This window comes from Colobus angolensis, unplaced genomic scaffold, assembly GCF_000951035.1.
Source record: "Colobus angolensis palliatus isolate OR3802 unplaced genomic scaffold, Cang.pa_1.0 Scaffold102, whole genome shotgun sequence".
NCBI classification, from domain to species: domain Eukaryota; kingdom Metazoa; phylum Chordata; class Mammalia; order Primates; family Cercopithecidae; genus Colobus; species Colobus angolensis.
In genome coordinates, this window is record NW_012111142.1 from 3,784,558 (window position 1) to 3,803,451 (window position 18,894).

Here is an 18,894-nt window from a genome sequence, read left to right on the forward strand (position 1 = left end):
TAAAACAAAAAAATTATAAATTAACAATAAAAAGATAACTTTAAAAATCTTACGTGTTTAGAAATAATATTAGTAAAAAACCCAAGATTTTAAACAGAAAATTAAGAAATACAGCATTCACAATTGAATAAAAATTATAATTCTAGATGTCAAACTCGGGAGACACAGCTAAAGAAGAATTTAGAAGGTAATTTATAATTTTGAAGAATTTACCAGAAAACAAGTTAAAAAAAAAAAGCATTATAACCAAGAAATTGGAAAAATAGCTACATAGCAAATGCAAAGAAATAAGAAGACACAAAATAGCAAAGATAAGGGCATCTGCTAATGAATGAATATAGAACTGTCACCAACAAACACATCAAAATAAAAATACATTCTGAAGTTCAATGAAATTAAAACCTACTTCTTGGAAAACATTAATAAGATAGGCTCTTTAAAAACTTAATGAGAAAAAAATAGATGATAAAAATAAATTACAAAGCTGGATACAGTGACTCATGCTTGTAATCCCAGCATTTTGGGAGGACTGCTTCAGCCCAGGAGTCTGAGACAAGCCTGGGCAACATAGCGAGACCCTGTCTGTACAAAAAGTTTGAAAAGTTAGCCTGGCATAGCGGCACGCACTTATAATTTTGGCTACTCCGGAGGTTGAGGCGGGAGGATCATTAAGTCCAGGAGTTCAAGGCTACAGTGAGCCATGATTGTACTACTGCACTTTAACCTGGGCTACAGAGTGAGACCCCCATCTCTAAAAATAAATTTTTAAAAATTACAGAACTAAAAGAGAAAAATAACTGCAGATAGGTTTTTTAAATAAAATTATGGACAGTACATCAATACAAACTATAAGTTGGCACATTCTTAAATCTATATGATATAGATACATTTCCCCCAAAAATTAAAACACAATATTTAGTGCAAGAATAAATGTAAAACTGTGATGAACTAGTAGCTATTAAAGACACTGAAATGAGGCTGGGCACGGTGGTTCATGCCTGTGATCCCAGCACTTTGGGAGGCTGAAGCATCACACATTTTTGTGGTAGAATAGAAAGGGTAAGGGTTAGGGTCACAATTAAGTTCAAACACAAGCTAAGGCACTTAACATCTCTGATTCCTTGGACAAATTACTAAGCCTCTATGAACCCAGATTTCTTATGTAAAATGGGGTTGTTACCCTAAAAGTGGATGTTTCCTAAAAATGCCTGGGAGATACAAGTCCAAATAATGTTAGGGGAAACAAAACCACATGATTTTTGTTTCCATGATATAGTTATGTTGAGGTTTACATGTAGTCTTAAGTTGGTGACAAAGCTGCTCTTTTCTATTTAACTTTTTGTTTGTTTTAAGAAAAATGGAGACTTAAGAAAGCAGTTTTTTTTTTTTTTTTTTTTTTTTTTTTTGGGGGGGTTTCCTTTTTATTTAATCAAAGACTGGTAAATAAACATAAATACAGTACAATTACTTCAGATCATTCTTCATATTGTATACACACAAACCCATGAACATAATCTGAAAGAAAGCTGTAGACAGCAATGAAATGCATACAGCTTTCTCTTCCCTCGCTCAAAAAAAAGTTTAAACATACAAACTTAGAATCTCATCAGCACACACTCTCTTGTGACAAATGATTCAGACATAAATAGTGGGTGCAAAGAAACTATATGCTAACATATGAATAACCTTTGTTAATGAAAAATCAGAAGCAGCCATAATGATTAAGACACTTTCAGTTACCAATAACTAGTTGTGCCCTAAAGGGCATTATCAAAAGAGAAATCGTGCTGCAGAGAAAAGCGATATATACATACACAATGAGAAAATAAACTGCAAGATTAATGCATGCATGTTTAATACTGGAAAAATCACAGCCCTCCAAAATTTCTGCACATTTGTTATAAAAGCCCTCTGCACTCAACTAAAATTAAAATGATCTTAAAAAGATAATACTTGTAAAATTTAAGTCTTCTTAGCCACAGAAATTGCAATGGAAATAAATGTTCAGAGTCATTTTCAAAACAAAACAAAAACAAAAATCTATTCTTCCAATGACATGCAAGACACACTGCTCTACATTCCCAATGACTAGGGAAAAAAAACCTCAAGTCAATTTTTAGTTTGCAGATGCTCAAGGATTTTGTATTCCAGCAGGAGTTCAAATCTTTTTTTGTTTCAATATTTGGTCTCTGATCTGGGTTCCTGACACAGAGCTCCTAATCCCTTGGAATTCCTTGGGCCACAAGAGTGTCTTTCGCTCTAATGAGGCAACTCTTGGTGGGTTCTTGAATGGGAGATGATTGCCAGAAGGACCAAACCGTGGTTAAAAGCTTGGAATGTTCAGTTCTGACCCTCAGGGAGAATGAGGTAATAATTGCTCATGCCTACATGATGAAGCCTTAATAAAAACCCCTGAACTATGGGGTTTGAATAGCTCTTGGCTTGCTGAACATGTGGACCTGTCTGGAGGGTAGCACACCCAGACAGGGCATGGAAACTCTGTCCTCCCCCACTTCACTTATACCTCAACCTGTATATCTGTCTCTTCATCTGGTTGTTCGCCTATCTCTTCCTAACTTCCTTTATGGCTAAATATAAGTAAATTGTTTCCCTGTCTTCTGTGAGCCATCCCTTTAATCAAACCTGAGTAGGGGTTCATGGAAACTCCCAGTTAAGAGCTGGTTGGTCAGAAGTTCAGGTCATAACCTGGGAATGCGAATGGCCTCTAAAGTGGTGGGAGACAGTGTTGCGGGACTGAGCCCTTAACCTGTGGGACTGACGCTGTCTCCAGGTACCTAGTGTCAGAACTGAATTGAATCATAGGATACTCAATTGCTGTCAGCTGGAGAACTGCTTGGCATGTGGGGGACAATCTTCACACATTTGTTGTCAGCTCATGTTCTGCTGTCTAAGACAAGGAAAACTCTTTACCTCCTACATACATTATGCTGAGCAACTTCTGAAATATAACCAATAATCAAAAGAATTGAGACAAGTTATGGTAGGTCTTCTGAGTCCAGTGCTTGCTGCCACATACATAGTGCTGAATTTTGTGTTTGACCTGTAAAATACTCTCATTACTCTGCAGTCACAGCTCATTTGTTACCAGTGTCTAATAAAATGTCAAACAGAGAAATAAAATACCCGCGCTCCTGTTGTTCTGGATACCACAGGACATTCCATCTTGAGTCTTAATAAGGTAGAAAGAATGGAACAAGAATCCTCATATTCCAAATTATAGCCTTTGGAGTGTTTCCATATACCAAGCAAGACAGAAAATCTCTGTCTAGATATGTATAACACAACAGAGTGATTTAATATACACGATTCCCCAAAGACGAAAGCATAAAAAATCAGGAATCTCCTGAATCTAAACAAACTGGGTTGGTTAAAGAAGTTCCACGGGGATCAGGCCTGGTGGCTCATGCGTGTAATTCCAGCACTTTGGGAAGCCGAGGTCGGTGGATCACTTGAGGTCGGGAGTTCGAGACCAGCCCGACCAACATAGAGAAAGCCCGTCTCTACTAAAAATACAAAAATTAGCCGGGCATGGTGGCGCTTGCCTGTAATCCTGGCTACTCGGGAGGCTGAGGCAGGAGAATCTCCTGAACCTGGGAGGCGGAGGCTGCGGTGAACTGAGATGGCACCATTGCACTCCAGCCTGGGCAACGAGAGGGAAACTCCGTCTCAAAAAAAAAAAAAAAGTCCCATGGGGAGCACAATATACCTCAGTGGCTGTAGCATGGGTCTTGGAGTCTGGCAAGCCTAGGTTCTTAACCACACTTAGTCACTAAGTTCTGCAATATTAGGTATGTTATTTACCCAGTTTCTAATCCATAAAATGGAGATAATAATAGTTGTTACCATAAAACGTTCTTAAGATTACTGAATACAAATATGTACAATGCATATGCGCAGTGCTAGTAATAACTGAGTACACTGGCTCTAACTTTCATTGTTTTTACTACCACCATCACTTTTGTCTCATCTCTGAGGAAGTCTCTAAACATAAGCCAAAGGAAACAAACTGAGGTAATGAATAATATTAGTTACATAAGGTCATCTTTGACCTTATTTATGTAATGATTATGCTAGTCAGGGTTACGACCCAATGTGGGTCCCATTCAAGATGCTATATCATAAAAGAATAAGAAAAGAAAAGTATTCCTGGAAGTGACTTCTTTGCAGAAACAGGTTTTAAGTGGGAAGAAGCAACCAGCGATTGGAAGAAAGAGTTGATGGTGATGGTCTTCCTGCTGCACCTGCCCAGCTGTGGCAGTAGTTATTATTAGGCAAGTAAAATTATGGATGACTGTAAATTCTATTCTGAGTCAAGTCTGAGGAGGAAATCGTAAAATGCAAAATCAGTAAGCCTTCATTTCAAGTAAGCAGTCTAACACTCAGTGTCTCTGTGATTTAGCTCGCCTAAATGTCCTAAAGTTGGAACATTTTATCAAATAGGCCTTAAAGCACAATGGTTTACAAAGAGCTTCAAGTCAAACTGCCTGCCATTGAATCCTAACACCATCATTTACTTTGTGATCTCACCAGTAAAAGAGGTTGTTGTGTTTGGTACCAGGTATATTTTAGCAGTTATTGTCATCATCATCATCATATCATCATCATTATTGCATTTCTCATTTTGTGATATAAATATCCTTTCATGTCTGTTTTCTTCTTCTAGACTGTGAGCTATACTAATGAAGGAACTGGATGTCTTCATCTCTTTTTCTGTTTCTGGTCCTAATAGACACTCAAAAGTGTTAGCTGAAAGAATGAGTGAATGAACAACCAAATGAGTATCAAACTAAGATAAGCTCAGAACAGATACCTTGAATTTAAGTGTAGAAGAATAATAACCTTTTCAGATTATTAATGAAATTATCTAGAGTAATTTAAAGAGGATCAGTCATCTTCTTAGCTTCTCTTTTGTCTATTCTATTCCTAAAGAAAGAACCTATGTAACCTTAACCCATAGCCTGAACTTCACAGACATTAACTATTATTTTTGAGAAGTTCACAGGCTCTTGTTGGCTGTAACATCTTCCCCACTTCCCTGCCCCGAAAAACTGAAGAACAATAACAGTTACACATATGATTAATTCAAAACCCAAAGAGAATTTTGATAAATACTACTAAAATTAGGTTAATATACAAATTAATTTTGAATATTTAAAAATTGATATTAAACACAAAGGTTTTAATATGTTTTGATGATATTTTACTGAAGAACTTCTAAAATATTCTGTGAGATTAGTTTTTACGTAAGCAGCAAATAACATTTGCAAGCAACATTTCTATTCTTGCTTTGAAAAATGATTTTAAGTAGTTGAAGGAAATATAATTTGACATCATTCTTCCCTTTCACCTCATTTTCCTATAGAACATCCACTGCACCCATCTACTTCACCAAAAGATAAGTTAAAAACATATGCTTCTCACCTCTAAGAGTTCATCTCCAATACGCATTCGTCCATCTGTGGCAGCAGGTCCTTCCGGGTTAATTCCCACCACAAATATGCTCATGCGTGATCGGTCTTTATTACCAGCAAGGCTGAGTCCAAGTCCATTCTTATCTTTTTCAAGTTCAATAATGTGCAGTTCTCCAGGCAGATCTGCATATCTTTGTCTGATTTTTTCTATTAAAAGAATTTTTAAAACATTAAATAGAGTAGCTTGATCTGTATTATTGAGATGTCAGCATTTCCCCATCCTTACTGTGATTTCTCAACCACGGTACCTTTTTTGTTTTTGAAGAGACAGAGTCTTGCTATATTGCCCAGACTGGAGTGCTGCAGTGGCTGTTCACAGGCGTGACTATAGCACACTGCAGCCTCCAACTTCTGCCTCAGCCTCCCAAGTAGCTGGAACTACTAGTATGTGGCACTGTGCCAACCTCTATAATAGTTTATTTTTGAGAATGAAGGTACTTAAGGCCATGCATGGCCTTAGATGTAGGTTACAGTTAAAAATTATTTTATTTCCTCCTAAGAAGTTTAACTTACCCATAAGACCTTCTGATTGTTCAGGTTCACATTGGCCTAGACTTTCTGTGGACTCTTTTCTTACCCAAGTCAATCAACACAAAGTGGCAGAAACCATGGTCCCTTTCCTATCTGCCCCAACCCACCCGCACTAAAAAGGGAAACAAAAATATTAACTGAGCACCAGATTTAAGGCAAGCAAAGTGTTTGGTCTTAGAGATATAACGCCGAACAAAACAATCATGGTTTCTCCTCTTAGGTCTTATGGTCCAGTAGGAAAGAAAATCAACAATTAATTCTAAATAATTACATTAATATATATTAATATGAAGGGTACCAAATAACACTGGGTTATGGTAGCAAAAGTAAGAGAAATTAAGGGTGTTGGTTTAGTTGTCATATTTGAATTCATTCTACAAATCTACCACTTAGTCAATATCTAACAATGAATACATTGTTTTATCCATCTCTATGAGGTTCCACTTCTTCATCTATAAATTGTTACTATCCATTTCATGGATGTTGAGAAAATTAAACATACATGTTAAAGAGCTTAGCGGCTCATAGTTTATAGGTGTTCTATACTTCTCTTATTCCATCTTCTGTCTCACTTTGCTACCTCTATGTTAGGGTCAAAAGGATCTGTTTTAGGAGATGGCTGGCTATGTCTCACTTGTGTTGGTTCTGTGCAGCAAAACCACACTGACAAATCAGTGTGAGGATAGCACTGCCTTAAGCGTGTCCTGTGCCCCACACAGCACAAGATCAGGCCAGGTGTGCCACCACACTCAAAAGCTACATGTCTACTACCATGGCTGGAAGCAATCATCTCATCAGCTTTTAAATAACAAATTAGTAGATTGTGACACTCTTGGAACTCTAAATGCTCATTCTAATGCTTCACTTATATTACATTTGCTCTCCTTAGGAGGGAACCTTGCAAATTAAAAGCTCAAGTCAAATCATTTGTCTTAAGGTAGAGTGGGGAAGAAGACAGCCCAGTCCACTCCATCGCTTTACCAGACTTAACAAACATTGCTTTATAAGTGAGTAGATAAATTTAAACTCATAAAAATGACTTTATGCATAAATTTATAATAAAAGAATAAGGTATAAGGGGGGCTTATTTTAGAATGAAAATAAATCTGCTTTACAAGAATTTTGAAGAGAATCTTAAAGAACTCTCAGTGAACAAAGCTTGTTACTAATAAATGAACACATTTAGCAAAATACAGTAAAATGAAGGACTCGCAAGATCGCAAAACTGTTAACTATACAGGAAAAGAGTTAAATCATATTTACACTGAAATGAATAAATACAAGGCATTTTTGCTGGTTGGCAACCAAGAACAAGATGCTGTGTGGGTTCTTGAATGAATAGAGACGAGTAAGACATGCATTACAGTAAAGATGATCACACAGCATAATAGGACAAATAAAGTTAACACAACAAATATTCAACGACTGCAATTATTTTTTAAATTCCCAACCATTACGACTGCTGGTCACTGAATAAATACTAACTTATTAATTAGATCAGAGAATAAATACTAAATTAATTGTGCCACCAATAATTGCTTTTATTTTATTTTATTTTTTGAGATGAAGTCTTGCTCTGTCACCCAGGCTGGAGTGCAGTGCTGCGATCTTGGGTCACGGCAACCTCCACCTCCTAGATTCTTGTGCTTCAGCCTCCTGAGTTGCTGGGCTCACAGGCGTGCGCCACCACACCCAGCTAATTTTTTTATTTTTAGTAGAGACAGGGTTTCGCCATGCGGTCCAGGCTGGTCTCAAACTCCTGATTTCAGGTGATCCGCCCGCCTCGGCCTCTTACAGTGCTGGGATTACAGGCATGAGCCACCATGCCTGGCCCCAGTAATTGCTTTTAGAATTCCAAAAATGGATATGGCTAGAAAACAGTTTTTGGAATTAGGAAAATTTAAGCAGAGTCTTGAGTAAGGTACGCAATTTGATTATGTGATGAAGAATCTTGGTGGGTGAAATGGCAAGAGGAAAAAAATGGCAGCTGGGATAGGGAGGAGAACATAGGTAGCTGTTGGCTGCAAACTGGAAATTCTTTGGACTAGTGGGTGGGTGATCAGAAATAAGACTGAATGGTTAGTTGATAGGCTGTTTACAGCAATAATATTCCATTTTACGTGTTCTGCAGAGGTGCCACAGAGTCCCCCAGGATGGGGGAGTTGAGAGGAGGCTCCATTTAAGACCTTTTCTCCAGATTCAACCAGAACACTTACGCTCTCATCTGCTTTGTTTATTGGACTTATATGGTAAGACGGTTAAGAAATGATATCACAGCTAAGAAAACAACACGAAACACCAATTTTAACACACCTTTCTCAGAAAGTAATAAAGCATCTTTTTTTTTAAAAAAAAAAGATGTTGATAACTTGAGCAAGACAATACTCAAAATAGTAGATATAAGAGAACTCTACAACTGACAGACACAAAATGCACATTTTTTGCAAATCACACACAGACCAAGTACAGAAACAGACTGCATATTGGGCCATAAAAGAAACTTCAATAGCTCTCAAAGACTCAATATTACACAGGCTGTGTTCTTGAAATATAATGCAATAAAACAAAAAAATTATAAATTAACAATAAAAAGATAACTTTAAAAATCTTACGTGTTTAGAAATAATATTAGTAAAAAACCCAAGATTTTAAACAGAAAATTAAGAAATACAGCATTCACAATTGAATAAAAATTATAATTCTAGATGTCAAACTCGGGAGACACAGCTAAAGAAGAATTTAGAAGGTAATTTATAATTTTGAAGAATTTACCAGAAAACAAGTTAAAAAAAAAAAGCATTATAACCAAGAAATTGGAAAAATAGCTACATAGCAAATGCAAAGAAATAAGAAGACACAAAATAGCAAAGATAAGGGCATCTGCTAATGAATGAATATAGAACTGTCACCAACAAACACATCAAAATAAAAATACATTCTGAAGTTCAATGAAATTAAAACCTACTTCTTGGAAAACATTAATAAGATAGGCTCTTTAAAAACTTAATGAGAAAAAAATAGATGATAAAAATAAATTACAAAGCTGGATACAGTGACTCATGCTTGTAATCCCAGCATTTTGGGAGGACTGCTTCAGCCCAGGAGTCTGAGACAAGCCTGGGCAACATAGCGAGACCCTGTCTGTACAAAAAGTTTGAAAAGTTAGCCTGGCATAGCGGCACGCACTTATAATTTTGGCTACTCCGGAGGTTGAGGCGGGAGGATCATTAAGTCCAGGAGTTCAAGGCTACAGTGAGCCATGATTGTACTACTGCACTTTAACCTGGGCTACAGAGTGAGACCCCCATCTCTAAAAATAAATTTTTAAAAATTACAGAACTAAAAGAGAAAAATAACTGCAGATAGGTTTTTTAAATAAAATTATGGACAGTACATCAATACAAACTATAAGTTGGCACATTCTTAAATCTATATGATATAGATACATTTCCCCCAAAAATTAAAACACAATATTTAGTGCAAGAATAAATGTAAAACTGTGATGAACTAGTAGCTATTAAAGACACTGAAATGAGGCTGGGCACGGTGGTTCATGCCTGTGATCCCAGCACTTTGGGAGGCTGAAGCATCACACATTTTTGTGGTAGAATAGAAAGGGTAAGGGTTAGGGTCACAATTAAGTTCAAACACAAGCTAAGGCACTTAACATCTCTGATTCCTTGGACAAATTACTAAGCCTCTATGAACCCAGATTTCTTATGTAAAATGGGGTTGTTACCCTAAAAGTGGATGTTTCCTAAAAATGCCTGGGAGATACAAGTCCAAATAATGTTAGGGGAAACAAAACCACATGATTTTTGTTTCCATGATATAGTTATGTTGAGGTTTACATGTAGTCTTAAGTTGGTGACAAAGCTGCTCTTTTCTATTTAACTTTTTGTTTGTTTTAAGAAAAATGGAGACTTAAGAAAGCAGTTTTGCCCATGATGGCACGAAGAAAAGCCATACAGCCCTCTGGTGGGAACCATTAGAGGAAGAGACTAACATTGTTCTCCACCGAGTCTCTTCTTCGAGGCAAGGAGAAGACCCTGGAACATCTGCAGGTGCAGAGAAATGCCACCACTGGATCAACTCTTTGTCCCGTGATATGCAGGCCACTGAAACAGCTTTACAATTGTGTGCTAGTAAAGTGTAGAATCAAAACCCTTTCTGTAGTTTCTGTTTGAGAAAATAAAATAGTTCTAGAGATGGATGGTTGCACAATGTAAATGTATTTAACACTGAACAATACACTTAAAGATGGTAAAATAGTAAACTTTGTTATGTATATTTTACCACAATTTTAAAAAGAACCCCATAAGAGGCTTACAAGACCCTAAAAAAATTGGTTCCCTTATCAACATCCCACTGAGGGACTAAGTTATAGATTCATTATTCTGACTTTTGAAATCAGCAGCTGCTTCTTCTTCTTTTTTTTTTTTTTTGAGTCAGAGTCTCGCTCTGTTGCCAGGCTGGAGTACAGTGGCGCAATCTTGGTTCACTGCAACCTCCGCCTTCTGAGTTCAAGTGATTCTCCTGCCTCAGCCTCCTCAGTAGCTGGGACTATAGGCATGTGCCACCACGCCCAGCTAATTTTTGTATTTTTAGTAGAGACGGGGTTTCACCATGTTGGCCAGATGGTCTCGATCTCTTGACCTCGTGATCTGCCTGCGTCGGCCTCCCAAAGTGCTGGGATTATAGGCGTGAGCCACCATGCCTGGCCAAAACCAGCAGCTGTATTTTTCTAGTCAATGCTTTTTTGTGACCCTACTATAATCCTATTTATTCAATGAACTAATATGAATTGAATCCAAATTCAGGCCAGGCTTGTGATACAAAGGGAATACAATACTGAATTTGTTTTCAAGGACCTGAAAATCTATAATCAGAGACAAGCACACATATGACTAGTTATAATTCAGAGAGATAAGAGCATTGAGAAAAATACCAGCAGCTGAAGTTACTTGCTTATTTTAGTGTGTCATCAGGAAAAACAACTAATATCTGCAAACTATACTGAATAGTATAGATGTTCTCGCCAATTCTCAACCCACTGGTCAGCTACACTTTCTACTGTATCATGCCAAGGCCTCGTTTTGGTTGACATTTCCAATAATCCTGCATCTAGCTTGTTCTGACTTTATTTGCCTAAATGCTAACAGATGAGTTATTCAGCTTTCCTTAATTTCTTTGTATTGTTTTCTGTTTTGTGGGAGAATGATATAAGCTCAACAGAATAAAACTCAGCAAAAAAAATCCCAATCCTGAAACATTAAAGAACTGGGTATACTTAGGCTGAGCACGGTAGCTCATGCCCGTAATCCCAGCACTTTGGGAGGTTGAGGCGGGCAGATCACTAGCAAGGTTAGGGGTTTGAGACCAGCCTGCCCAATATAGTGAAACCCTGTCTCTACAAAAAATACAAAAATTAGCCGGCATGGTGACACACACCTGTAATCCCAGCTAATCGGGAGGCTAAGGCAGGAGAATCACCTGAACCCAGGAGGTGGAGGTTGCAGTAAGCCGAGATCATGCTACTGTACTCCAGCCTCGGTGACAGAGCAAGACTGCCTAAAAAAAGAAAAAAAAGAAAAAAAAAAAAAAAAGAATTGAGCATACTTCATAGTTACACAATTTTATTAATAATTTTTTGGGGCTGGGTACAGTAATCCCAGCATTTTGGAAGGAAGAAAGATTGCTTGAGGACAGGAATTCAAGACTAGCCTGGAAAATATAGCAAGACTCCATCTCTACAAAAAATTAAAACATCAGCCAGACATGAGGGTGGACACCTATAGTCCCAGCTACTTGGGAGGCTGAGGTGGGACGACTGCGTGAGCCCAGGAGGTTGAGGTTGCACTGAGCCATAATCACACCACCGCATTCCAGCCTGGGTGACAAAGTAAGACCCTGTCTCCAGTTTTGCCCATCGGTCTTCATGGTCCTAGCTGAAAAGTGTCTTTTTAGATTCCTTATTTCCTTCGACTTCCCTCCCCTAGAATATAAACTCCATGAGCTCCTTGTCCACCCAACTCTCTGCAGTCTTCTATACCCACAACAGTGGCTGGCATATATTAGATAGTCCATCTAAACTCACTGAAAACAGAAGTGAGTGATTTTGAAGATCCTATTCAATTGCCAGGACACACTGTTCCGACACCGTCCCAAACAATGCTCTATAAAAGTGATTGGAAATCTAAAAGCTTTAGACAGATACAATTTTTTTCTCAAAGACAATTATCTCTTCAGTTAAAAGAAGTAAAACAGTTTCCTCTTTAGAGCTGTATTCAAAATTAAAATCCGTTAGTACTACCAGAAAAACAAATTACTATGTGCACATTATCTTTTAAAATCCACTTTATCAAGCTGAAGAAACTTGACAAGCAAAAAGATTTATAGGTAATCCTTTTTTTTCAGTGCCTCATAAAACAGAAAGCATAATAATAAGAGACTAAAAGTGCCAAATACTCTGTAACACATATATTTCCGTTGAATTTTTATTAACATTTTCAGGCCTTAGAATTTGGGTTATCCTACAATTTTTATTTAGACCCATAGTTAGATGGAGTTTAAAAGATGACAGGTCCAGCCCTTCCAATACATTAATTGCTATGTTTTCACCATATCATGAAATCAGAGACTTTTAATTCAGGCAAAATGAACTAAGAAATCATGGACCTTCTCTCACAGTCACCCACCCTTACTTTCAGACTCCATTTGGTAAAGAAATAAGACCAAAGAACGAAAATCTCATATAAGGTTATGAAGCTAATTTATGGGTAGAAACTATAGACTAAAGAGGTTTGTAAAGAGTATTCTTTTATTAGGTTCGTACAAAATTGTGATTTTTGCCAGTAAAAGTAATGAAAAAAACCACGATGACTTTTGCACCAACCTAATACTTGAAGCCAATTTAGTTCTCTCTTAAAATTAAGCAACAGAAAAAAAAAAAAGAACCCATACTTTGTTTGCCATACAAAAATACACACCACACACACATAAATTATGTCAGTACTAGCTTTTGGCAACAAAATATGAAAAGTTTTATAAAGTCTCCTAGCATATAGTTCAATTTTTTCTCTAACAAATCACGTATAAAATTCTCTAATATCATTTTAAAGGAAAGATAAAATGGCTTCGAATTTCTCCCTCAGTTTTAAGAAGCTATCTTCAGAATCCTCACATGGTCATAACACCTCGTTGTATGAAAGAAATATTTCACAGTTCACTGTGTCATCGATCCTTCCCCACACTTTCGTAAATGCCTCCATTTGCAGATGAATTGACTGATACTCGGAGAACTGAGGTGACTTGGCCAGTGTCAGGGTCAGTTCTGCTGAATCCAAGTGCTGTGACCTGTTCATCACACCATCACAGCTATCTCTTCAACTGGTAGACATTTGAGGTAATAAGTTCCCTTCAGAGCTGAAACAATGGTTCCCAGGCCTATCTCCTTAGATTATTGGTCAGGCTTAGATTTATTGCTATTGTCAGGATTCAGAACACAATACCCTAAAATGTAGCACCTTAGCAGACTGAGTATTTTACACTGAAGGAAACTGAGAAAACCACAGAAGCAGGATTATGTGTTCTGACCTCCTCTTACCCCCTCTCTCCTGAAGTGGGCCACAGAAACTAGAAAGCCCCTGCCCCCACTTCCCAGAAGCAGGCCACAAAACCTAGGAAGGTCACTCTCTGACCTCCCTCCCTCTCTCCCCTGCAGAGGTGTAGGTGACAGGTGTCCTGCCCTACACCCAGAGGAAGGGAACAGCACACACAGATGCACAAGAATCGCAACAAGGCTGAGCGCGGTGGCTCACGCCTGATACTCCAGCACTTTGGGAGGCCAAGACAGGTGGATTACCTGAGGAGTTTGAGACCAGCCTGGCCAACAAGGTGAAACCCTGTCTCTACTAGAAATACAAAATTAGCTGGATGTGGTGGCACACGCCTGTAGTCCCAGCTACTCGGGAGGCTGAGGCAGGAGAATTGCTTGAACCCGGGAGGCGGAGGTTGCATTGAGCAGAGATTATCTCACTGCACTCCAACCTGGGTGACAGAGTGAGACTCTGTCTCAAAAAAAAAAAAAAAAAAAAAAAACAGAATCATAACAAACAGGCATTCCTGAGTTCCCCCTCACTAAATCATACCCTTTTGTCCTCCAGTCATACTTCTGCAGTACTGTCTATAAAAACACAGTTTTCCCTGGGTCTTTGGGTCTTTCTTTCTGAAGGTTCCTGTGTTGTATAAAATTTTGGATAAACAAATTTGTTATGCTTTTCTCTTGTTAATCTGCTTTTTGTTATAAGGGTCTCAGCCACAAATCTTGCAATGGGTGAGAAAAAAATAATACTTTCTCCCCCATACTACCTAAAATATCACCCTTGGCACTTATAAAACAGAACCATGACTGGGTCCCACAGGCTGAGATTCTGAGCCAGGTTGTCTGGGGTAAGTTTAGGAATCTTTGTAACGAGGTGCTCAGGTGCTTCTCATGGGCCACTAGGTTCGTAAACTACAGATGAATCTCTCATGCCGTGCAGTCATTTCTTTCCAGGAAAAATATGTTGATGATGACAATCAACAAAAGTTAACAGAGACCAAATTTAAGGCAGCTTTTACACAGGCCAGTGGTAAGACTAATCTAACATGGACACTATCTCTGTCTCCACAGTCAGGCTTCAGGATTAAATAAGAGGTTTGTTTTGATTGCGTAATAGATTTCCCTTCCTCTCAGCCTCCTAGGCTGCCTCCCTCCATCCAAAATCTCTGGGGTTTCCTGTAAATCTCTGTGACAATTGCTTCTCTTTAGTAAGTACAACAAAAGCTGAACCTAGAATTTCAAGGGGAGAAGGAAAAATGATTTGGTTTTTGAAACTGACTTGGTTTTTCATTTTTGAAAAATCAAGACTGCAATGCCAGTTTAGTTTTTAATTCAAAACTTAAGATAGAAACAGTAGCACTCCTCCTGTGCATGGCTGAGTCAGCACAAACTGTTGTGCAGCATCAGACATGTGGCTTCACTGCGGGGAACCCCGCATGGCCTGGCATTTGCTCTAAGGGCTGCTGGGAGTCATTGCCATAGCAACCAATGGGGCGAGAAAAGGATAAGTGGAAAGAAAATGTATAGAGAATGATTTTCTTAAAATTTACTCATTTCAATTTCACTGAAAATACATTATTTTAAAGAGGTGGAGTAAAGAGTATTCTTTTACTTGAAGTCAATGAAGTTCTCTCTTAAAATTAAGAAACAAAAAAACTAAAGAACCCATACTTTGTTTACCATATGAAAATGCACACCACACACACACACACACACACACACACACACAAATTACATAAGTACTAGCTTTTGGCAACAAAATATCAAAAGCGTTACAATGATCTAGAATCTTACCACACCTGGTATTTCTAGGAAATATCTGTAAAAACAACAGCCATTTTTATGTAGACTTTTGCTGATTTTATTTATTTTTATTTTTTATTTTTTTTGAGACAGGGTCTCATTGTGTTGACCAGGCTAGAGTTCAGTGGCACAATCATGGCTCACTGCAGCCCCAACCTCCCGGGCTCAACCAATCCTCCAGCCTCAGCCTCCTGAATAGCTAGGACTACAGGCATGTGTCAGTTTTCACTGACTTTTGATGGGATTCAGTACACACTACCCCACAATATAGCATCTTGGCATTTGAGAAAACAGCAGAAGCGGGAAGGTAACTCTCACTTCTCCCACCCCTTCTCCCCAGAAGCAGGTCAAAAAACCTAAGAAGGATTTCTCTAATCTTCCCCTGAAGCAGGTGATAAGACCTTCATTACAGAGGTGCCCTGCCTACACCCAGGGGAAGGGAGCATCCTTATCTCTGAAGACACAGGGACACAGAGAAGAATCTGAGTAAGTTCCTCCTGGTTTATTGCCATTAGATCATGCCTCCTTTGTCCAATCCTACTTCTCCACAGCTATTTACTTCTCTGGTTTAAACCTAGCATAAACACCACACAGGTTTGTTTTCTTGGGACTTCATTTCCTTATGAAGGCTCCTGTGTATATTAAATAAATGTGTATGCTTTTCTTTGGTTAATCTATCTTTTTTTTTTTTTTTTTGAGACAGAGTCTCCCTCTGTCGCCAGGCTGGAGTACAGTGGTATGATCTTGGCTCACTGCAATCTCCGCCTCCCAAGTTCAAGCCACTCTCCTGCCTCAGCCTCCTGAGTAGCTGGGATTACAGGTACATGCCACCACATCCAGCTAATTTTTGAATTTTTAGTAGAGACAGGGTTTCACCATGTTGGTCAGGATGGTCTCAATCTCCTGACCTCGTGATCTGCCCACCTTGGCCTCCCAAAGTGCTGGGATTACAGGTGTGAGCCACTGCATCCGGCCTAATCTGTCTTTTGTTGTTATAAAGATCTCAGCCATGAACCTAAGATGGAAAGATATTTCTCTTCCCCTCCACTTATGCAGTGTATTAGTCAAGTGGCTGTAGTTCCTTTTTCAAATAACCTAGATGCCCTCCCATTTCTAAATAAAAATCAGAGATGAGTAGATAAGTAAACTACTTCTTTTGGCACCAGGCTTTATTCAAGTATCCCTGAATGAACATCAGACTAGAATAAATGGAGAGAGAACAGTCTCTTGATGCAGCTGAACACTCATGCTTATTTTAAACATGGATTTTCTAGCCCCAGGACAATGTTATCTGAAGAAAGGAATCCCAAGTTGCTCATAATTCTGTATCAAAGCATCGATGCCTTTTTCTTGTCCAAGAAAGCCAAGAACATTTCTCCATTATTGTCACAGAGTGTTTTCATATCATCATAGGATATTAGGTGTTGCTAAGTAACAGAGCCTTTCTCCCAAGAAAGAAACTTAATTCAAGTCACTGCCCAGTATTTTAATAGCAAATGTTCAACACACTGGAATAATGACTCAGTACAATTTCAGAAACAGTTAGTCATCTGTTCTGTTTCCAAATAACAAAGAATAATATAATACAGAGAAAACATTTTAAAACACTCTTCTATATATTAAATATAACAATTCCACTTAAAAAAAATCAATCTAACTTTTCTCATGCACTAACCAACTTCTCAATATAACTTTTCTCATGCACTAACCAACTTCTAATTCTCTGAGTTAATACTTTCAGATTTGAGAAGTAAAAATATATAAAAGAAACTGTAAGCTGGGCGCGGTGGCTCAAGCCTGTAATCCCAGCACTTTGGGAGGCTGAGACGGGCGGATCACGAGGTCAGGAGATTGAGACCATCCTGGCTAACACGGTGAAACCCCGTCTCTACTAAAAATACAAAAAACTAGCCGGGCGAGGTGGCGGGCGCCTGTAGTCCCAGCTACTCCGAAGGCTGAGGCAGGAGAATGGCGTAAACCCGGGAGGCGGAGCTTGCAGTGAGCTGAGATCCGGCCACTGCACTCCAGCCCGGATGACAGAGCAAGACCCCGTCTCAAAAAAAAAAAGAAACTGTAACTTATCAGAAGAAACAGCACAGGCTGGGCGCAGTGGCTCATGCCTATAATCCCAGCACTTTGGGAGGCTGAGGCGGACAGATCACCTGAGGCTGGGAGTTTGAGACTAGCCTGACCAACACAGAGAAATCCCACATCTACTAAAAATACAAAATTAGCTGGGTGTGGTGGTGCATGCCTTTAATCCCAGCTACTCGGAAGGCCGAGGCAGAAGAATAGCTTGAACCTGCGAGACGGAGGTTGCAGTGAGCCCAGACTGCGCCACTGCACTCCAGCCTGGGCAACAAGAGTGAAAAACAGAAGGGAAGGAAGGAAGGAAGGAAGGGAGGGAGGGAGGGAGGGAAGGAAGAAACGGAGGGAGGGAGGGAGCATATGAAAAGGAATGTTCAAACTAAAGAGAAAATCTCTTCCTGTAAGAGAGAAACAACATCAACAATAAGCAAATAGAAAAAATAAAAAAAATGATGACTTTCAGAGAAGAGAGAAGAAATAGTGAATCAGAGGAGGCACAAAGTGACTTCTGGGTATTAGTAATATTTTATTTCATTACCTGGATGGTGGTTATGTGGGAATATACTCTTTGTGAAAATTCAGCAAACTACAGTACAGTTTTCTGTTTGTATTTCAATTAACTTATTTTTATTTAAAATTTTTTTTTAAGTTTTTTTTTTTGAGTCTTACTATGTTGCCCAGGCTAGAGTACAGTGGCTATTCACAGAGGCTGCATCATAGTGTACCACAGCCTCAAACTCCTGGCCTCAGAGATCCTCCTGCCTCAGCCTCCTGCATAGCCGTGGGACTACACGTGTTCACTATAGCACCTAGCTAATAAATTTATTTTTAAAAAAGAGACGTAAACTACTGTAATGCCAGCCAGCACGGTGGTTCACACCTGTAAGCAGTGTTCTGGTTGAATCTGCGAGAAAAAGTCTTAAATGGAGCCTCCCCTCAACCCCTCATCCCTGGGGGGACTCTAGGACGCCTCTATAAAACACCTAAATTGGAATATTATTGCTCTGAACAACCTATCAATTAACCTTTTTAATCTTCTTTTTTAAATTCTACTATTATTTCCTTTTTCTTGCACTGGGAAAGATAAATTAACCTTTTAAACTTTTGAGACAATAAATTTAATTACAGATTATATATTAGAAAAAAAAATTATGATGTTAAGAAAATTAATGGTATTGTAGTTATATGATTAAGAGATGAATGTGTGTGAATAAAATGACATAATGTCTGGGGATAATTTGAAAATATTTCAGTAAAGAAAAATAAAATATAAGGAATAGGTGAAATGAGTATAGTAAAATCTTGGTAATTATTGAATCTGGGAGAATTTGCTGACTATTCTCTTTATGTTGGTGAATGTTTGAAATTTTTCACAAC

At 38.5% G+C, this 18,894-nt stretch overlaps 1 protein-coding gene across 1 annotated transcript in view; it reads right to left on the reverse strand.

Annotated features, from left to right (window-relative positions):
• INADL (InaD-like (Drosophila)) overlaps positions 1-18,894 on the reverse strand; it is a 472,039-nt gene that overhangs the window by 200,402 nt on the left and 252,743 nt on the right. Inside the window, exon 28 of the mRNA XM_011941560.1 lies at positions 5,443-5,639. Coding sequence (XP_011796950.1) covers positions 5,443-5,639 — 197 coding nt within the window. The remainder of the gene's footprint in view (positions 1-5,442; positions 5,640-18,894) is intronic.